This window comes from Anopheles arabiensis, chromosome 2 (genome assembly GCF_016920715.1).
Source record: "Anopheles arabiensis isolate DONGOLA chromosome 2, AaraD3, whole genome shotgun sequence".
Classification (NCBI taxonomy): Eukaryota; Metazoa; Arthropoda; class Insecta; order Diptera; family Culicidae; genus Anopheles; species Anopheles arabiensis.
The window spans coordinates 20,502,631-20,524,741 of record NC_053517.1 but is presented as its reverse complement, the minus strand read 5'-3'; the positions used below and the strand labels follow the sequence as shown (position 1 = coordinate 20,524,741).

At 43.3% G+C, this 22,111-nt stretch overlaps 1 protein-coding gene and 1 pseudogene across 9 annotated transcripts in view; one reads left to right on the top strand and one right to left on the bottom strand.

The window, feature by feature from the left end:
- LOC120896790 (phospholipid-transporting ATPase ID-like) overlaps positions 1 to 21,525 on the top strand; it is a 30,683-nt gene extending 9,158 nt beyond the window's left edge. For 4 of the 9 annotated variants that reach the window (XM_040301233.1, XM_040301232.1, XM_040301230.1 and 1 more), the window contains exons 2-22: positions 7,025 to 8,433; positions 8,919 to 8,977; positions 9,809 to 10,021; positions 10,110 to 10,646; positions 11,418 to 11,501; positions 11,595 to 11,729; positions 11,821 to 12,069; positions 13,190 to 13,522; positions 14,585 to 14,751; positions 14,830 to 14,953; positions 15,039 to 15,212; positions 15,285 to 15,561; positions 15,633 to 15,785; positions 15,858 to 16,077; positions 17,576 to 17,865; positions 17,942 to 18,165; positions 18,248 to 18,473; positions 18,555 to 18,658; positions 18,729 to 18,977; positions 19,052 to 19,171; positions 19,328 to 21,525. In XM_040301233.1, coding sequence (XP_040157167.1) covers positions 7,440 to 8,433; positions 8,919 to 8,977; positions 9,809 to 10,021; positions 10,110 to 10,646; positions 11,418 to 11,501; positions 11,595 to 11,729; positions 11,821 to 12,069; positions 13,190 to 13,522; positions 14,585 to 14,751; positions 14,830 to 14,953; positions 15,039 to 15,212; positions 15,285 to 15,561; positions 15,633 to 15,785; positions 15,858 to 16,077; positions 17,576 to 17,865; positions 17,942 to 18,165; positions 18,248 to 18,473; positions 18,555 to 18,658; positions 18,729 to 18,977; positions 19,052 to 19,171; positions 19,328 to 19,714 — 5,319 coding nt within the window. In that variant the 5' untranslated portion in view covers positions 7,025 to 7,439 and the 3' untranslated portion in view covers positions 19,715 to 21,525. Of the gene's footprint in view, positions 1 to 7,024; positions 8,434 to 8,918; positions 8,978 to 9,808; positions 10,022 to 10,109; positions 10,647 to 11,417; positions 11,502 to 11,594; positions 11,730 to 11,820; positions 12,070 to 13,189; positions 13,523 to 13,926; positions 13,945 to 14,584; positions 14,752 to 14,829; positions 14,954 to 15,038; positions 15,213 to 15,284; positions 15,562 to 15,632; positions 15,786 to 15,857; positions 16,078 to 17,575; positions 17,866 to 17,941; positions 18,166 to 18,247; positions 18,474 to 18,554; positions 18,659 to 18,728; positions 18,978 to 19,051; positions 19,172 to 19,327 lie in introns of all 9 variants that reach the window. The other 5 variants (XM_040301237.1, XM_040301235.1, XM_040301234.1 and 2 more) reach the window with 5 other exon arrangements.
- On the bottom strand, positions 1,338 to 5,024 carry LOC120897257 (annotated as a pseudogene).
- Positions 21,526 to 22,111: the final 586 nt, after the last annotated feature.

Sequence of the window (22,111 nt, the reverse complement as noted above, 5' to 3'; positions counted from 1 at the left end):
TGTCAAGCCCTGTTTGAAGGATACATTCCAAAACCGAAATACAGTAGTTTCCTCCGTCTCATAAGGCCTTTATTTGTTAACGTTTGATTGCAGTTTATTATTTGATGCTCTAGATAGGATTAAGCTTACAAGCAATATCCAAACAGCATTTCAAATGTTTGAAGAACTTTAAGTAAAGATAATTAAGATTTTGAGAATGTTTTATGTATTCGTCATGTTACTAGTCCTGTCAAAAAGGAAAGATAAAATCTGGTTTAAAAAAAAAACAAGTTATGGCCTGTTGGCAGAGATTAACAGAACAAAACTACATGGCCTGTTAGCAGAGATTGACAGATGCCGCCCACGCTGTCGCTCATCGGGAGCAATACAAATCATAATAATCATAATGTTTAATTTTTTTAAAAAAAAACACATGAAGCTGTCAAATTTATAGGAATCGCTTATTGCGAATTCGCATATAGTCTGTTCCCGAGTTACGCGGTTCTCGACATACAAGCATTCGGAGATACGCGGGTTTCTTAATTAGACAGATCAAATGTCAAACAACTACAATTCGCTTCAAGTTCAGTATAAATTGCATTTTTGATAACACATTGAAACCGCTATAAATCCAGAAATGGGGTCCATCACGATTCTAGTCAGCTTTTTGTATGGAGTTTGAAAGTTGGAGGCTGAAATCATGTAAACACTCCATACAAAACCACACAAATAAATAGCCTGCAATTTTCAGTCTAGATTATTCTAGCCTCAAAGCTAGAATTAGATTCGAGTACCTGCAGAAAAAAATGACAAAACAAGGTGTTGTTTACATTTACCGCAAGGTGCATTAAAGAGATTAGGTGGTGAAATCTAGAATCAAAGTGTATGCAGACCAAGTGGTTGCATAGCAGTTTTTAATAACCAATTTTAAACATCACTTTTTGACAGGACGCGTGATTTGACTTAGGGCGGTGGCAACGCTTTTTCGCATGCGATTTTATCGGACGGCCTGTCAAATTTTTATATGGGATTTGACGGATAACGTCGGACGACGAAATCGCACGTCTGACGTTATCTGTCAAATCCCATATAAATCTCATCCGATAAAATCGCATCCGATCACCGTTGCCACCGCCCTTACGCAGAAAATCGAGATATGAAGTTTCTTTTCTGTCCACATTAATAGCGTATCTCGGGAACAGCCTGTAGATCAGTACAGGCGGTCCCCGAGATACACGGTACCTCTTATACGCGGATTCGGAGATACACGGTTTTCTAAATTTGACAGTGCTTTGAGCAAATTGTACTGATTTGACACATCAATTGTAAATTGCCAAATAATTTCCGTTTCGATCGAATGTTAAAAACTATTTCAAAAAATTTAAAATTGTTATATTCAGTGAGAATCATATCAAATAATTCATCAAGTGACCGCCTGTACAGTATACGCTCGGTAATCCGCACTTGATTGAGTGCAGATTATCGAGCATGTGGATTAGAAAGGTACTTATTACCGAGCGTATAGTGTAAAAAAATGCTGAAACCCAATTTTTGGTATACTGAATTAAAAGCATTCCTAGGATGTGAAGTAAAACTTTTGGACGTAATCCAAACAAGTTAATTATTTAAATGAAAAATATATCTGTCCAGGATAATACAGGTGAAGGTTAAAAGGTGGAATTTCAAATTAGGGAGCTAAATTGCTTATATTATGTACATCACTTTTTGAGCTGTGGAAAAGAAAAAAATCCAGAAGTAATGGTGATTATAAACTACTATCAAACGTTAACAAAAAATGAGCAATACTTATATTATGTGTCTGTAGTTCATCTCTCTTTATTTAAATAGTGCAACATAAGAGATCAGTTCGTATAATAGCTACCAATAACCATACGAAATAATACACATCTAAATTCATAACAGTTAGTAATACTAATAAATAGAAATTCAGGTTTTCAAAACTAATAAACTGGTACTGGTAGAGTACTAACGCTCTGGAAAAGGTAAAGTACTAAGTAAAGCTATATAATTCATAAATATATACACATCAAAATTCATAACAGTCTATACTACTTTTCAGTAAAAATTCAATGGTGGCATGAAAGCTAATAAAATATTGATAAAGTGCTAACTATAAAGCTAAAATATTCATAACTATATACACATGAGTTCATATAAATTAGTCATACTAACTGGTATCAATTCGATCACTATTATTGGTTAATATTTTCCTTGAAGTCCTTCCAAGGATAAAGCGTTGGCATTACTTTCTCAACGATGGGCTGGTTAAGTTTAACCAACAACGTATTCTCCAACAGATCATCAGCCATGCCAGTTCGATGGCTCGTAAGCACAAGAGCCAAAGCGCTAAACGCTCTTTCGACCGATGCTTGGTTTGACGGCGCAGAAAGCACCACCATAGCCACAGCAAAAAGCTCCGGGTGTGATGCCTTTCTGGCCAACCAGTGCTTCCATACATCGCACGTGTGTGGTTGTCGAGGCTCAATTTCCAGCATTTTGATCTGCTGCCGAATACTATCTACAGTTTTAGAGTTATGTGTCAATGTGCTCAGCGTGCCACCGTACATATCGGTAAGGAAATCGTCCAAATCCTCTACTACGGATGCTGCAGATTCATTGATGGAATTATCTGGTGATAGTTCAAACGGTGCATTATTAGCAGAGCAAAGCGCATGGACTCTCTCCCAAATTCGCATCAAATACTCCTGTAGAAAAATGATAATAACAATACTTTGTTAATAATGAAGTTTTTATCTAACTGGTGAAATGTGTTGTCCTTAGGACATATTATTGTCAGAAGACATTCATAACAATATAAAAAGCGGTATGACGGTCTCCTTACATCCTTACCTGGGTTGATTCCTTTTCCTCAAGACTGAATACTTTAGAATCCAAGAAATTGAATCTAGGATCCAAATACAATGCGGCTCGGAATAATTGGCTGTCTTTTAGGAGGTTCAACCGGTTCATCAAACCGTTTGATAACGGTGTCACAAACCGATTGTTTTTCAAAAGTTTTAGTTCACGAACACCATTTAGCCATTGGATGTAGAACTCGAAAACGGCTGATGCAAAGTTTGCATCAGCTTGGTTACCTTGTAGAAAGGTCTGAAGGCCTCCTCGTATTCTTTAATTATGGTCCATGACTCATCATCAATCACTGGGTAGGAATAAAAAGTAGAGTTAGAATTTTTGCTAATTAACATCTGAATAAATATAAGGCATAATACAAATAATAACATTTCAATAATTGTAATGGATAGATAATGGTTTAAACCACGAGGAAGAAGGAAAATTCTGAAATGATCGATGGGATGGGTAACATTGTTGGTACTATTTGTAAGAGAGTGAACTACACTGCATGACGAAAACATGAATGATTGTATCCGAAGTGAACAGATGTGCAGCTGAATGTATGTAGTGTGTGTTCAAGATCTAGATTAACTGTGCAATTTTTGGTTGTGGTAAAGAAGAATGTTTTCTATCCGAAGTGGACAGATGTGTTTAGTGTGATTTTGGTAAAGTTTTAATTTTGGTAAAGTACATTTAACAAAATTACCTAGTTCGGGGTACTGCTCTCCAAGTGTCGTAAAAAACTGCTCGCGTTTGCCTATGAACCGCACCATTTTATATTTTCCACCCCAACGCGTAGGCGACCACAGCGGAGGACGCTTTTCCTTGTGGCAGTCGAAAAAGGGATTATATTTTACTTTCCTCGATTGCTTCACAATGTTAGTGATTGTTCTAATGAAGTCATCTTCATTTCTCACAACATCATTTAAAGCTAACTGCAGTGTATGAATGGAACAACGTGTTATGGTAAATTGTTCAAAAAGCTCTCCCATTAAGGCTTCCATGAAGCTATCTTCAGCTGTAGTGTCCTCATCGTCGATCATCCCATGAAATTGCGCCTGAACCGCAACAAACTGTTGTTGCAATTGTTTGGCAGCTGCTAGCATATTTGCGCCATTGTCGGTTGTAATCGAAAAAATCTGTTCCAACTTTAATTTGTAGCGTTTTAACACATCTAGGATTCTGTTTTTAATGAATTTGGCGGTCTGGCTTTCGTTGACTTCTAGCATTGCTGTAAAATAACAATAACAATGATAACATAACAAAATTATAGTTAAACAGAACCTTTAGAGAGATATATATATATATATATATATATATATATATATATATATATATATATATATATATATATATATATATATAAACATATATATATATATGTGTAGATATGTATATATATATATATATGTGTGTAGATATGTTTATATATATATATATATATATATATATATATATATATATATATATATATATATATATATATATATATATATATATATATATATATATATATATATATATATATATATATATATGCACATTTTTTGTTAATCGACTTACTTACCCAAGGTACGACACACCATTATACCGTCCAGCTCGTATTGGGCATTCACTCCTAGTACATGCCTGTTATAACGTACAGCGGAATCCACCTTCAAACATATAAGTTTCTCGCGCATTTCGTTGGCGAGACTATCCACTACACGTGACACAACCGCTCGGACGTGTGTTTTAATGTTCTCGCGATTTATAACTATGCCTAGTGCATCACAACACGCACCCCAAACCTTCCGGAAAGCAGGCCATTCGAAACAACTATAGGGGAGGTTGTTTACTGTGACTAGATCAACGCTAGCATGAAACATAGTTTCGTGGTCAATCGCAACATATCTTTTAGCGATCACTTTTTTGCGCTTGGGTGGCTCGTTTTCTTTGTCGAAAAACCCATGAAGCCGAGCCAGCTCTTCGTGGCATAGCCGGAAATGGCGTATGAAGTTGCCTCCTTCATAATGCGCCTGCTCATACTGGCAGCCATTTTGTGGATCGATGTTGCACACAAGTCGATCTTCAACCTGCTTCAATAACTTCCAAGCAGTAGACGCATACGTTTTCCGCTTCGCATACGTTTTCCGCTTCGGCTGTCCACTACCACTTCCCGAGGCTTCCATTTTGTTTTTGTTTTTTTTTTTTAATTTAGAGTAAAATTTGGCACGCAATAACGGACTTCCAATCCACATGAATGATAACAGCGAAGTGTTCGACTACATCAAAAGGATGCTACCGTTTCAACGATGGGACAGAATTAAAGTCTACTCGTCAAAATTTCGATTTAATTAATGTCAAATTTATATTTTTTATAAATTTCAACTTTTGTATAAACTGGATCATATTATTTCGTTATTGTAAAAACCAACAGTTAATACAATCACAGGCATACATAATGTATCAAATTGTGTAGATAAAATGCTATTGAACAATAAAAAATTTTGACGAAATAATCCAAACTATTCCATAGTGATGTCTTTCCGTTACCGTTCAAAAAGACATAGGGCGGCAGCGTCGCGCGTGACAGAAAGTAGCCCAATTTTGCAAACAGAGCTACTTGCCTAGCGCAATAATACTGCTGCACCAAATAGAATCAAATTATCCAGTTTGTTCCAGCCAGATTAATGCCAAACTAAAATAAAAATAAAATTGAGCACAATTCAACTTGTTTTTTATGTTTTTTTAACAAAAAACAAGCAGGTTGACTGGGTAAACTGAGCTACACCACTCGCCCGCGCCATGTATATTCTAAGTCTATCGCGATAATAAAATACCAAAAAATCACGACAAACTGATTGACCAGGAGTTGGTTACCAAAATATCATCAATCAGATCAGACGTCACAACGACCATGTGCGTCTTACTTCTGATCATCGCACATGTGTACGTGAACCGAAATGAATTTCATTTCAATCACGAGTGCTCGTGATAGAATCAGTGACATTTCGAAATTGATCACAGATAAACAAAGTCACGTCAAAGTGACCGACCAAGAGGTGGTTGCTGCAATGTCACCAATCTGGTCACACGTCACAACGACTATGTTCATCTTGCGTCTGATCATCGCACTTGTGTACGTGAGCTGATTTGATGTTCGTTTCAGTCATGAGCGTTGGTGACTGAAACAGTGATATTTGGCAGCACAGTACACAGCCAGCAATAGTCATGATTATGCTTATGCGGGCAGTAAGCTAAGCTTGTCAGTCAGAGTATCGCGTTGGACTCAAGAATTCACATGTCGTGTTCAGCATGTCATGAAGCACTTTTATTGACCATCAACAATGAACATCAAGCTACCACGGATATGTTGATTGTTTTCGTTGGTGAAAATCTCGTGATAGTCATGACATTTTGCAGCACTGGTTGTTGTACCCGGCCGTGAACGAACTTAAAGATGCTTCGGAATGCTTCAATAGACAATATTGGTTCAAAACAAGTGGAGCGCAAGCCTGCGAAACAACCATTCCAAATATAGCCGCCCCGTTCCGAGAAACAATGCCCTAAAACACCATCAACTTTGCTGCTCCTCGCAAAAACAACTGAGATTGCAATCCCGGGGGTTCGTCGTTACCTTGGAAACGGAGAAGGAAGCTCTTCGACATCCATCCATCCCACTTCCAAACATCAATCCATTGCGAGGGGTTGATTGTTGGAAGAAAGTGCTCTGCCCCCCGGGTTGCCCTTTTTGACACCTGCCGCCGGCCGTCGTGACATCAGACAAGTCCGTTGACGCCAGACGGCGCTCCCGGCACTCCCGGGGACAAATTGTCAATTTTCAACGCCCCATTACGGATTTCTCTTTAATTAAGCCAATTAAACAATGACTGGCGCCAGCGGGAAACAGAAGAGGGGGGGGGGGTTGTCAGTTGAAATAAAGTATCGTTCGCCTCCGCCCTCGTGGACCGTGGCGTTGTGTGTGCTTGACCTCTAGCGACACGGAGACGACCCCTCCGGAGGATGGGATGACCCACGCTCGAAGCAGGCGACGAACCTTTGGAACGCGCTGAATAGATCGATGAATGGATGGGTTTTTGATTGGGTAATAATCAAAGTGATTCTGCATTTCTTATGAATATGTGTGTGTGTGTGTGCGTGTGTGTCCTTCTCCTCTCACCCGTTCCAGGCGCGTATGTGTGTGTGTCAGTGCAATATAGACGAAGAGCTGGTACTGGTGGCAAGTGATTTAATTGACGTGTAAAATTGGTTCTCGTGTTGCTGCTATACGATGGTTGCTTAGATGCAGAAGTGAAGGGAAGACTACAAAAGCACACCAGCGCCAAGTTTGTAACGGTTACGATGCACTAAAAGGCGGGGCAATATGCCCGGACCGTGACTGTGATCAATCGCAGCGAAAAGTCTAAAGTGTCTGCTAGTCTAGTGTCCGAAGACCGAAGGGTGACGCCACACGCCACACGCTCATTCAGCACCCCGCGGTGGTACGATGGTAGACGGTTGCCGTCCCACCACGGTACAGCAGCAGCAGCACCACCAGCAGCAGCGGTTATAGTGATCGTGCCCGTGATCGAGACCACGCGAGCATGCCTATCTCGCACGCCACCACCGATTCGGTCGAGCTGGAAATCCTCGAGATCCGACAGGACTCGAGCGATGACGACGATGAGCAGCAGGATCTCGCCGGTCGACCGTACGGTACGCGTACGGTTCGCGGCTGCCGCCGACTGCCCACCGCGACGATCGTCCGTCGACAGCAGCAGCAGCACCCGCAGCAGCACCATCATGAGATCGTCCTGGCCGGCAGTAGCTCCACCGCGAGAGCAGGTACCGAAGCGTCGGGCGACGATCGAAGCATGATGATGCCACGAACCGGCTCGCCGCCCAAGCGGAAACGGTTTCGCCGGCACCATCGCACCAGCACGCGGCGCAAGTCGAACTCGCAGAGCTGCGGCAGCCTGTACAATCTAGCGGCGAGCAGCCGGCCGCTCCATCCGCAGCGGTCCGAGCCGAACGTCAGCTTCTACTCGAGCCCCGGTGAGCACCAGCACGACGATGGCGGCGGGGACGATGGCGGGTACGGGCGGGGCGGCACGATCGATGCCGACTATCACGTGCAGGACAGCTCCAACACGCTGGACGATGCACCGGTGCTGGAAAGTTGCGAAAGTCTCGGCGCGACGGGGCGACGCTCACGACGCAGCGGTGGCGGGGGTCGACTGCACCACGACGACGACGACGGTGATGGGGCGGACGATGACGGGAGTTACGGTAGCAGCGGCCTGGACGCACTGGACGACAGGGGCACGGACGACGACGGTATGATGGCCGGCTGTCTCGGTGGTGGTGGTGGTGGTGGGTCGGGAACGGGTGGCCATCATCAGCATGCCGCACCGCAGCACGGTTTGCGGGCCTCGATCGTGTCGGTGCTGGGGAGGCTGGGCATGTGGAACACCAACAAGCCGCCGGGCGGCAAACCGGTCCCGGTGATGATCCACCGAAGCGAAACGAAGTCATCCTTCGATCGGGGACAATCTTACATATCGAACGGAGCCAGCCGACTGCGGTCGATTTTTGGGGGTAAAATTGAGCATGCCCACCTACACACACAGACACACCTCATCTGGCTTCATCTTGCTCATTCTGGTCATCCACTCACCGGGGGTACCCAAACACCACCCAGCATGCTTGCGCTTGCACGGCAGCACTACCTTTCATGAACTCCGCACTCCGTTTGTTGTGTCAGTGTTCAATGCACCATTTATGCACCACTAACTCGCTTCCATTGCCTTTCACTCTAACTCGCTTCCCGCATCAATCATATCGACTTAAGCCTGCGCTGTGTTTGTGTGATTCATCTCATTAGTCACTCATCGCATCGCACTCATCATGGTACGAGCTTTCTGCATAACAAGTTCTAACTTCACTAACGAAAAACCGTGATTTACCTTGTTTAATTTCGTTTTAATTCATAGAATTCATACACGCATCCAGTTTTGCTTTAATCGATGACGTACAGGCATTCGTAAATTAGTTTCTAATGCTGTGTTTATCTTTTTTTATAGAAAATGAGCGACGAATACGAGCCAACGATCGAGAATACAATACACAATTCAAATACGCTGTAAGTACCACATTGTCCACAGGCGGTAGCTTTTGCTGCCGTTAGTAAATATGAAAATAAGCACTCAGTAGCGAGAATTGAGTCCAAGTGAATGAGTTAGGCTGATGAGGTCACTCTCTATGATTCACGAAAAAATCTACTATTACTGAGTATAGCTAGTGATCCGAAAGAACTGAAGCATCGAGATTGAACTCTCGAAAGAGTTATTTAACTCACGAATGAACCGTATTAAAAGAACTAATCGGGAGAGTTAGATCGTTTCATTGAGGTTAAACTCTCAAAAGAGTTATTCAACTCTTTTAACGGTGTAACTCACTGCGAGTGAGTTACTTGTCGTCGTCGAGAGCTAATACATACAACAAGACTTCAAGTACGAATGTAAGATGATTAATGATTTAATTATCTAATCTAAATCACTTTTTACTCTCTAAAGAGTTATTTTACTTATGAAAGGTTTAATAACCAGCAAGTGTCTTACTAGTCGGCGTACAGTGTTAAATTGAGATTTAACGTTCAAAAGAGTTCAATAATTTATAATTGAGCTAAGTTCTCTTTGAGTGAGCTACTGACTGACTCAGAAAGTTAAATCACTCATTGAGATACAACTCTGGAAAGGATTAACTCTTTAACTCATTAATTCCCTGGCGCTCAGTTACTACTCGCCATTAAGAGTTCATTCCCAAATGAGTTAATTAAGCTCTCTACGGTTCTTTTCACATATTGACAGCAATTATTAATCTCGCTCATTCAGAACAAGTATTCCAACATGAATGAATCACACTCTGTCATGGTTCTTTGATTCCATTTTCCTACACTTTCTTTTTTTCGCAGAACAACTACATCAAAACGTCCAAATATTCGATATTAACATTTCTGCCTTTGAACCTGCTGGAGCAGTTCCAACGTCTTGCCAACTTTTACTTTCTGTGTCTATTAATTCTCCAGCTGATACCGGCGATCTCGTCACTGACGCCCGTCACCACCGCCATTCCACTGATCGGTGTGCTCATGCTGACTGCCATCAAGGATGCGTACGATGATTTCGTAAGTAATGTTGTGGATGTCGCGCTCACTCAAAACCCCTCGCTCTAACGCTGTGCCGTGCCCTTTACCCTACCTTCCCACCAAACAGCAAAGACACATGTCCGACTCGCAAGTTAACAATCGGCGCTCGAAAGCGCTCCGGCACGGGAAGCTGGTGGACGAACGGTGGTCCGGCGTGCAGGTCGGCGACATTATCCGCATGGACAACGATCAGTTCGTGGCGGCGGACATACTGCTCCTGTCGTCGAGCGAACCGAACGGGCTGTGCTTCATCGAGACGGCCGAGCTGGACGGGGAAACGAACCTCAAGATCAAGCAGTGCCTGCCCGAGACGGCCGCACTGGGCCAGCAGGAGGATCTGCTGTGGAAGTTTAACGGCGAGATCGTGTGCGAACCGCCGAACAATCTGCTGAACAAGTTCGAGGGAACGCTCACGTGGAAGAACCAGCGCTACCCGCTCGACAACGACAAGATCCTGCTGCGCGGGTGCATCATACGCAACACGCAATGGTGCTACGGTGTCGTCATCTTTGCCGGCAAGGACACGAAGCTGATGCAGAACTCGGGCAAGACCAAATTCAAACGGACGACCATCGATAGGCTATTAAATTTTATAATCATAGGAGTAAGTAGACAAACAACGAAGAAACGGTTGAATGGGTGGGAGAATGGTTGAGGCTGTGCATGTTTGCGACGACGACAACGACGACAACAACGTGGCTAATGGAAAAATTCTTCCCCATCGAGTAGATGGCATCTGCCGTCGACTCCAGAAACGATCTCACCCGTAAACCCCGTGATGCATCTCCGGTGGGTGGTCCGTGTTTTGCTAGTGACGCGCGCGCGCCTAGAAGCTCTCCACTCACGCTCTGAACGATAAATAATGCAGATATTTATGTGCCTTGTTGTTGCTGGCGGTCGTGCTTTGGCACAGTAGTAGTTGCCTTTTTTCTGCTTTTTGTCAGCAGTCGAACGCGCGATTGAGCTCTGAATGACGGTAATCGATCAGCATTCCGCGAACTATCAGGTCGTTCGTTGATTTGCCTCCCACTTGGCTGCCGTTGGCAATCAATGAAGCATATTTATCTCGCGTATCATCATCGTTTCGAACGATGAATGCGAAGCATTTGTTGTTGATAGAAATCGACATCTGTCCCGGAAGTTGTTGCGTGGTGAATGGGTTTTAACGGGCTTCTTGAATAATTAGCGCAACCATGTAGATTAATGGGTCATAGATTGAAGTGATCGTCAATGTCTTACATTCATTCAGCACGAGCGGTTTATTTAGAAAGACGAAACGGTGAATCGGTCATTTTAATATTCATAAATCTCCTGTCTAGAAGATTTTTTTTACTAATAATATTTTTCTTCTCTCACTCTCTCTTCTTATTTGCAGATAGTTTTCTTTCTCTTATCGATATGCGGTTTCTGCACGATTGCATCCGCAATATGGGAGGCGTTAGTAGGATACAAATTTCAAGTAAGCTTTCGCTCCCCAAAAAAAAAACGCTCTTTTCTCATATCGAAACACACACTAATAAAATGCTTTTTTCCATTACTACTTTCCTTCTAGATTTATCTGCCATGGGAACGGATAATCCCGAAGGATTATCTGCAAGGTGCAATCAGTATCGGGTGTCTAGTCTTTTTTTCCTACGCAATCGTACTGAACACAGTGGTGCCAATATCTTTATACGTGTCGGTAGAGGTACGAGCTGGCCGTGAAAGCCCATCCACATCAACATGGCACACCTAACGCGGTTCCCCTTCTCACACACACTCTCTCTCTCTCGTTGCAGGTGATCCGGTTCGCGCAATCCTTCCTTATCAACTGGGATGAAAAGATGTACTACGACAAGACGAAAACTCACGCGAAAGCGCGCACCACCACGCTGAACGAGGAGCTGGGCCAGATACAGTACATCTTCTCGGACAAAACGGGCACCCTGACGCAGAACATTATGACGTTCAACAAGTGCAGCATTGCCGGCCGTGCCTATGGCGATGTGGTTGATGTGCGTACGGGCGAAACAGTCGAACTGTCGGAGGTACGTTTGCCTGTCCCGGGTCGGAACCGCGCGTGGTTTATACGTTTTTGTCGTCCTTCTTCCTGCTCCACCTAAGTAGAACCGATTTGATGGCTTGCAGTAGTGTTGTACACACAGCCGTTTTTCGCAACTCCCCTGTAACTCCATATTGGAACGATCTCCATCCTGTTTCATGTCTCGTTTGTCGTCGCTCGCTTCGGTGAAAGGTGTGTTGAAGCATCAAGCACCATTTCAACAACCCTTGTCCCGAATTTAAGCGGTGTCCGACATTCAACCCATAGTTTTTTTTTAATACTAATGTAGTGTAGTTTCAATGCTGCCACAGCAAGCGCAAAATGCTTCGCGCGCTCCCTTAATCCATTTTCTAACACTTTCTATTATAGGGGGATAGCCCCAACGAGCGGTGCCCCCAGTCCTTTCAATGAATATTTTCAATTGTACCGTTTTTTTTCTATTCTATTATCCCATTCACTTTCTTCGTGTCGTCCTATATGTGTGTGTGTGTTTAATAACTGTTTGGTGATATTTCTGTAGTTTTAGAGACGTTTTAGCAGAACGCTGTCTCTCTTTTTGTGCGTGTTATTTTGTTTTTTACAACGTGTGACAATTTATAACTGTTTTCAACAACTTTCTTATACTCTTTCTTTCTTCTTCTACCCCTTTTTCTGCGTGGTATGTGTGTTTCTCCTGCTCATTACACTCGTATTTTTACCCATTGTTCGTTTTTTCTACTCTTTTCAACTTATATTACGTACTGTTCTTAATATGAACGTTTCATTATTCTTTTCTTTTATCTTATTTGTTAACCATGTATTGTTTCATTGTAATTCGTGCATATTCTTATTCTCTTTACCATACTTTTTTTGTTGCTGTTTCTGTTATATATTACGTACTGTTCGTTACATATACATTTAATTTGTTTTTCTATTTTTCTATCTTTTAACCATTAATTAATTTTACAACGTGCATCTTCTTGTTCTCTTTATCATAATATTTATATGTTGCTGTTTTTGCTGCGTTTTGTTGTGTCTCTTATATGTTTTTTTTTTTCTTTATCTTTCTTTCTCTTTTTCTGTTCTATTTTTTAACCCTAATTCCTGCGCGATTGATATGCTTGTAGCCTACATTCAACAGTAACACATCGCTTTTGTTAAACGCTGAAGAGCCGCCAGGTCGCAGCACACCTCAGCCCACCACCACCACCACGATCACCACCGAACAGCCAGTTCAGACCCCAAACAAAAAGCATCCACCTTCACTACATGTTAGATTCAGTCAGCACAGTAATAGCCAAGAAACGCAGACGTCCATATCCTCCACTACGACTAAGCAAGTCACCACACCAATACCACCAACACCACCAACACCACCACAACAACCAAAAACCCATATCCCGGCGCAGTCAACTACGGACGTACCACCAAGTGGGAACAATACGCAAGAAGGACTGCATGTATGCATGATTTCGTTTGTAATACCGTACTCACGCTTGTTTGCGGACAGTTTTCTTTATTATGTCATCTTAATTATTAATATTATTATAAAAAAGCTTGCGCTTTTAGTAATTTGCGCTGCGTTTTGCAGCAATTTTAAGCATTTTTATTATCATAAAGATAGCAAACAATGCAAATTTTCGTTCACGTTTCATCACTAGTATCGCTAATAATTGCACTAAAGCACTCTTGATGAGCAGAGAGGATAAATCGTACACGCCGTTACAAGTTTGCGCATTGCTTTGCGAAATTATATGTTTTCACTGTTTAATGATCTCTATAATAATCTGTTATTTAAGCCACCGTGTTTCGTTAATGTTTTCAATTGTTTGTAACGACTTTTCAATTTCATTTTTCAATTTAGGTTTCTTCATATAGTGTGGTGAGTTATGTCATTGTTTAGACAGTGCGCCTTGTTTTTGTTTACTTCTTGTTATGAGCCTTTTTATTCAACGTCAAAAACAGTTTTATTCGTCCTTTTATTTTACTTATCTTGCACAACTTTTAACTACATATGATCAGGAGTTTGCTTTAGTGCTTTTATTATCGAAGTACAGCACCGCATGTTTTGAAGTAGAATTTAAACGTTATCTCATATAAAAAGCGATAAATCAAAATTAAACAAACAAACATACCTTACTGAAATTCGGAACTACTAGAAGCTCATCAGTTGAAGTTTGTTGCGCACACTTTCCGTTGCGTTCCGTTAATTTGCGCAACGTGTATGCAGCGCGTATATGCTCGGTACAATTATGCTTACAGTTTCTTTTTCCTTTACAATTCTTTCGATTCTTTCTCATCCCACATCTACTAATGCTACTCGTGTCACCACCACTCTCTGCACCGAAATGTCTCAAACATTTGTCCAACCATGTGTCTTCCCTGCAACAAACCACGTGTTCGTTTCTCATCGTTTCTCTTCCCAACGATTCATTGGGGGGTGGACACCATAACAAACAAACGCCAACAACACCACACGCCGCCTCCCCCTTTCCCCCCCCCCCCCCAACCCATTAATGCAGGTGATGGAGTCGGTAGACTTTTCCTTCAATCCGGAGTACGAGCCCGAGTTCCGGTGGTACGACCAGGGGCTGCTGGATGCCGTGCGGGCGGACGAGGAGCACGCGCATAACTTTTTTCGTTTGCTAGCCCTCTGCCATACCGTGATGGCGGAGGAGAAAAATGGCAAGTAAGTTTGTGTGTGTGTGTGTGACCGGCTATTGCAACAATTCTCTCACCGAGTGATCGCTTCCCTCCTACCTTGCAGGTTAGATTATCAAGCACAAAGTCCTGACGAGGCAGCCCTCGTGTCGGCGGCGCGTAATTTTGGATTTGTTTTTAAATCACGAGCACCGAACAGTATAACAATAGAGGTCATGGGACGAACAGAGGTAAGTTTAACAGAGGATTTAGTGGCGGGAATATAGTAATGCTCACTTACGTCTTACGTCTACTTACTGTATGCTCATCCCCTAGGAATATGAACTGTTAAGTATATTAGATTTTAATAACGTTAGAAAGCGAATGTCGGTCGTGTTACGTCGCAACAACTCCATCATCCTGTACTGTAAGGGCGCCGATAGTGTGATATACGATAGGCTAGGACCGAACCAGCACGACCTGAAGGCTCGCACGCAGGAACATTTAAACGTGAGTTGATTCTCGTGGTGCCAATTCTTGCTTGTAAATTGACGCTTGGTTTTTTTTTCTCTCTTTCGGCAGAAATTTGCCGGCGAAGGTTTGCGCACGCTGGTGCTCGCCGAGCGGCGCCTCACGAAGGAGTTCTACGAGTCCTGGCTGGTGCGACAGAGAGAAGCTGCCTTATCTTTAGACGGTAGGGAGGATAAGTTAGGTGCAATCTACGAAGAGATCGAATGTGATATGCAGCTGGTCGGTGTGACGGCTATAGAGGATAAGCTACAGGACGGTGTGCCCCAGACGATCGCGAACCTACAGCTGGCCGGCATTAAGATTTGGGTACTTACGGGCGACAAGCAAGGTACGCGCATGCTGTTGTCCATCACACTCACACAGCATTAACCATTGCTAATGCACGTTGTTTCCCCTCAGAAACGGCAATAAACATAGGCTATTCGTGTCAGCTGCTGACGGACGACATGGTGGACGTGTTTGTGATCGACGGCATTACCAAGAGCGAGGTCGAGCAGCAGCTGCGCAAGTACATGGATTCGTTACGGATCGTCAACACCTACCATCCAGCCAGTGAGTATACAGGCGCTGATTTTGTCCGGGAAACACTATGCTCACGTTCTTCTGTTCCCTACATTCTTATAGACGTCCAAAAAGCGAACCAAGCGCACTCGCAAACGGTTGGTGGTGGTGGCACCGCCAGCGAAACCAGTGCCGTGACGGCAAACGGAGCGCACAGCAGCAGCTCGGGTCCGATGGTCGACATACAGAACACCTCGCCCCCGTCCGTATCGGTGGTGACGTTTAGGTGGGATAATAGACATAAATATACAAGTATAGGAGGAAGCGAGGAGGCACCGGACAGGTACACACCGACACAACAACTCACGCCGGATCGCCGGTGGAGAAGCGATCCGCCAACAGGACGAAACTGTTCTTTCTTTTTCGTTTTTTTTTTCTGTTCACCCCAAAATCCTTGTACTATTACTACTTCTACTTCTACTACTACTATTGCTACTACGGTCCCCATTTCCACTGTGGGTTCGCGGTCGGAACGGTCTCGAACATCTACCAACCCAACGGGGTTCGAGTGTTCTGTGTTGTATAACCGACTCTTTCCTATCTTTTCTGTGGGGATGTGTTGTTTTGTGTATGATTTACCTATTTCTTGTTTTCCTTCTTCTTTATTGCTCTTATTTTTACCTCAATGTATTTACCCCCGCCCCTTTTTTAACAGCTGTACATGTATTTACAGTGTTTTTGTTTGTTTGTTTTATATTCATTGTTCTACTATATTTCTTGTTTCATCCTTGGCCCCCCGCCCGTACCAGTAAGCTGTTTTCTTCTTCTTTTGTTCTTTTAAGGAGTATAAGGCCTTTGTTTTCCTTCCATTTCCTTAACGTTTCTTCACTACCTTCTCGACATGATGTTGGTACAAGAGTTACTGTATTTGTTTGTTGTTTGATCGTGTTTTTTTTTGTTCCTTTTTTTTTTAAGTTTTGAAAAAAAAAACAACCAACTTCAACTACCAACGTACTTCCTTAACAAAACAGATAAAACAGTTGTAACAGAAGCAAACACTTTGCGTGGCGCGAAAACGGTATTACACTACTGACGTGATGCACCAATGAACCATTCTATTACATACACACACACAAACACAAATACATACACACACACACACATGTGCTAGCCAATGCCTTCCTCATATGCCTGTACGAAACAATATATATATAAATAATATAGCCCGAATATAGCTAATATAGTGACGTAAGCACACACACACACCAACATCTCCCTGTTAACTAACATTCCTTCAAACACTAACTCTGCCCTCTATCTCGTGATCTCTAAAATGCCTCTCGAGACGTACGTTTTTGTGTAGTGCGGCTCCTATCTCTGTGTGTGTGTTTCCCGTTATCCAACCCACCCCCCACCCGTAGTGTATAGTATGTGTGTGTATAGTTTCATTTCTCTACCCTCCATAATAGTGAACCGTGTTTTTCTGTTACACCTTCAGTTACTGACATACCACTGTTTGTTTTTGGTAGTTTTGCTGACTGCGTTTAGTAGTGTCCCATTTATTTATTTTTTGTGTATAGTTATGTACATTTAGCACATTGTTTTTTGTGTTCCTGTTATATGTTGTCCTCCCATTCCTTCCTTTTTCTTGTTGCTTCACTCCGTCATAGCAACACCACCTCCCGTGTGTCCCGTTTGTCCAAAATCCTATCCCTAACCTTCCCTTACAATCCTATCACACCACTTACTAACACGCGCGTGCGACCCTTCGAATTGTCAACTACAACTGGGTACTAAACTGCTGCTGCTTCCTTCCCGTCCCTCCTCCCCCCTTTTCGCAGTGTAAACTGTAGCAACTATTCCGACGGGTTTGAGAAGGGCGAACCGACGCTAACCGACATCGACGAGAACACGGGCGTGGCGCTAGTGATCAACGGGCACTCGCTAGTGCACTGTCTGACGTCGGAGCTGGAGAGCAAGTTCCTCGAGATTGCGTCCCACTGCAAAGCGGTCATCTGCTGCCGGGTAACGCCGCTCCAGAAGGCGATGGTGGTCGAGCTGATCAAGCGGGCGAAGAATGCGGTCACGCTAGCGATCGGTGACGGTGCGAACGATGTGTCGATGATAAAAGGTATTTAAATGAAGGCCAAAGGGAGTGAGAGAGAGACGAGCAACACACTAAGGTCCTTTTCCGTGTTCTTTTGCAGCGGCACACATCGGCGTGGGCATCTCCGGGCAGGAGGGCATGCAGGCCGTACTGGCGAGCGACTACTCGATCGCACAGTTTAAATTTCTCGAAAGACTGCTGCTGGTGCATGGCCGCTGGTCGTACTACCGGATGTGTAAATTTTTGCGCTACTTTTTCTACAAAAACTTTGCATTCACGCTGTGCCATTTTTGGTATGCATTTTTTTGCGGCTTCAGTGCTCAAGTAAGTGTGTGTGTGTGTGCGAGCGACGTGTGCTCCCCGTTCCTATCTAATGACGATGCCGTTCTGCTTCTCCCATTCACAGACCGTTTTCGATCCAATGTTTATATCCGTGTACAATCTGTTCTACACCTCGCTGCCGGTGCTGGCGCTCGGCATCTTCGAGCAGGACGTGTCGGACAAGAGTAGCGTCGACTATCCGAAGCTCTACACGCCCGGCATGACGAACGCACTGTTCAACACGACCGAGTTCATACGCAGCGTCCTGCACGGTATCTTCAGTTCGCTGATATTGTTTCTCATTCCGTACGGTAAGTAAGGGTCTGCAGAAGGGTGTGCTTAAAATGAAGTGGAATCTTTAATCTCTAACAAACACCTCGGTTTCCCCCCAGGTACGTACAAGGACGGCATCTCTCCGGACGGGTACGTGCTGAACGACCACATGCTGCTCGGCTCGGTAGTGGCCACCATACTTATCCTCGATAACACCGCGCAGGTAAGAACCAGCCTCCTTCGTCCGTGTGTACCGTTCGTTCGTTTTCGCTAATCCTCACTTCGCTACGCAGATCGCGCTCGACACATCGTACTGGACCGTGTTTAACCACATCATGATCTGGGGCAGCCTGCTGTGGTACTTCTTTTTGGACTACTTTTACAACTACGTCATCGGCGGCCCGTACGTCGGCTCGCTGACGCAGGCGATGAAGGAGGCCACGTTCTGGTTCACCACCGTGCTGACAGTGATCGTCCTCATGATACCGGTGCTGGCATCACGCTTCTACTTTGTCGATGTGTTCCCCAGCTTACCAGATAAGGTGGAGCTCGTGGTGTGAAGGCTTTGTTTTTTTGTAGGGATTTACTAATTTAATACATTTCTTTGCTATTTTAGATTCGTGTACAGCAACGGCTGGCGCTACTGCGTTCCCGGCAGAGCAGTGACGTCTTGAGGACACCGTCCGCCCGCAAGGCACGCCGCTCGTTACGCTCCGGCTATGCTTTCGCCCATCAGGTACCGTATTCCGATCGTAGCAAGCGTAGCGTTGCTAAAGCGGCTATTCACGTCGTGCAGATTGCATACATGACGGCGCATTTCTCGTCAAACCCGCTTACTAACCATTCCCCCTTTTGTATCGCATGCACACCACCACCACCGCCACCATTGTAGGAAGGATTTGGCCGGCTTATTACGTCCGGTAAAATTATGCGCAAACTGCCCCAGGACTTTGCCTTCCCGTTGGGGCTGGGCAGCAAGAAGCAACAGTCGACGGAATCAACCAAAAACAACAATAACAACAACAACAACAACAATAGCAGCAATTACGCTAATAACGCCTCGAATGTGGTCAATGGTGCTGGGGCCGTTGGGACACGAACCGGTACGAACACTGCGACCGCAACGACCCTGTCGGCGATGGCAGCGGTCACCACATTGACCGTCAATGGTAATCAGCAGCAGCAGCAGCAGCTGGTTAACCTTCCCGGCAGCTCGAACGGCGGTGATCAGCACAGTCCGCGGGCACCGTGCCAAGATCTGGACACGATCAACCTGTAAATCCAAGGTGGTATCCCACCTTCGTCGAAACCAAAAATCACAACGAATAATCCACTTGGCTGCAACGAGTTAACCACAAAACCAGTGTCCACAGGAAAGGTGTGTTAAGTGTCCCATGTTTTGCTTTTTTGACGTTTTTTTAATACTCCGATACCCGAATTGTTTAGAAAATTAGAAAGAATTATTTTGCCTCCACCGTGTGAGCTAAAAATTTTAAACCCAATACACCAACATTCTCTGTACCAATCAATGTGAACCTGGTTAAGAAACGGACCGCAAATTAAGACGCTATCACACACACTGAGAAGAAAAGGTACTTAAGCGAATGTTGATATCTGCCAAACGTAATCCGCAATCCGTGGCACTGACCGGATGCTAAAACTTGACACAGCAGCACACCAACCACCCCCTCCTCTCCCCCCTCCTGCCTGTACCAAATAACCGTATAAAACCCCGCGTGTCTCTGCAAGGAAGGGAAAAGAGGCAAACTGACAAATAACAATAATAACACAAGTATTTCATAGGAGAACAAGTCGAGCAAACCGCCTAGAGTGTGGGTGTTTAAGCACAGCTGTTTACGATAAACTTCTAAGCATAGTATTGACACGACCACGGCTTTAGGGGAGAGTAAGATAAAGACGGGAAAAGACGGATCGCCAAGCGATGCTCATACAAAAAACGCCTCCATCATCATCATCCCGTTTTTGAGTTTCCATCATTCACACGCCTCATCTCGAATGTTTCGAATCTCGATTTTCTTCTTTTTTTTTACTAAGATCATTCATATTTAGACAAACTACGAGCGCAACTAACAATTTTTTGGGGGCGCGAAACAAGCCGAACGAAGGAAGGTGAATAACATTTAGCATTATTACACATTATGAACTTATTGTGATTGTCCTGTGACTACATATTTGATATATTACGAGAGCAGAAAATGCGAACGCGAAAACGAAACCAGCCGCCAGCAAAACAGCAATGCGAAATAAGCTTAGTGCGGAGGGATGGGGATGGCAATTTATTGAATTGACGCCGTTCTGTTGGCAACAAGGCCAAAGAGCAAAAGCAGGGGAGAATGTAAATAGTGTTATATCTTGTGTAAAGAAACGTGAATAATAAAAAAAACCAACATGAAAAAACTCGTTCAAACAGAACAACTTTTGTGCGATGAAGAAAAAAGAGAGGAAAAAGGGAGAGATCAAAACAAAAAAACAAAAACAAAATACAAATGAAGCGAAAGAAATATTGATATTGAGTATGTGTAAGAGAAAAAAAACACACACACACACAAAAGAGCTCACACAAGTAGAAAAAAGAAAAAAAAACAACGGAAACACTTGGAAAAGTCGTTAAAGTAAACATACAAAAGAAGCAAACGATGTAAATATAGATGAAGGAAAAAGATGAACAAAAATGGACAAGAAACGAAATAAAAACACAATCAATCAAATGATACAAAAACAAAAAAAAACAACATAGCAGCAGCAAACGTACAGCTAGGCTTTAGAAGAGAAGAAGAAAGGAAGATTAAATCGGGGCTTTAGTGCAAATACATAAACACAAACACACAAAAATACGTACACAGAGTTTTGCTGGAAAGTGTTGACTGTGTGCGGTGATGTATCCATGGGAACAGATAGTAATATTTTACTTACTCTAATGCTAATGCTGTTTCTCTCTCTCTCTTTCTCTTTTTGGTGGTTGTAGAGGGTGTAAGATAGTTACCTTTTTTGTGTCCATTTCTTTGCAGTTCCTTTTGTTTACACATTCTTCTTAAAGTAGTGATAAAAGATCGTTTAGTTTTTCTCCAATAAAAAAGGGTAATATTTTTAACATTATTTTAGTCGGCACACATGCCTAGTAGTGTAATTTGTTCTCTTCTTCTCTATAGAACTTTCCGTTCTGATAGTTTGCACTGTGCGCCTTTTACCTACGTTGCGTAGCGTTTGCTCAAACGTGCAAGTTTTGTTCCTACCGTCCTGTAGTTTACTTTTATTTTTTACCCCAAAAACACCTATTAGTGAAACTAAACCATAATTTTACGAATTAGTTTTGTATTGTTGTTACTATGTACAAAAAAAAATTGGTAAAGAATGCATCTAATGCAAGCGGAGGCGCCTAATGTGTATTAACCAAAAGTTAGCAAAGCAGGGGAAAGATAGCGATAGCGAGAGAGCAAGTGAGAGAGAACAAGCGCTAGCAACAAATTGAAACAAAACTGTGTATTTTTAAGGGCGAGCGTAAAACACCGCGCGGACGCATTGCATTCCTAAAGAGCGCATAATAGAACTACAAAAAAAAAAAACAATGTTACGAATGTGTGTATGTGTCTCGTAATGATGATGGTAACACGCTGTGAAATAAAGGCGAACGGAAACGCGTAAACGAACGTAATTC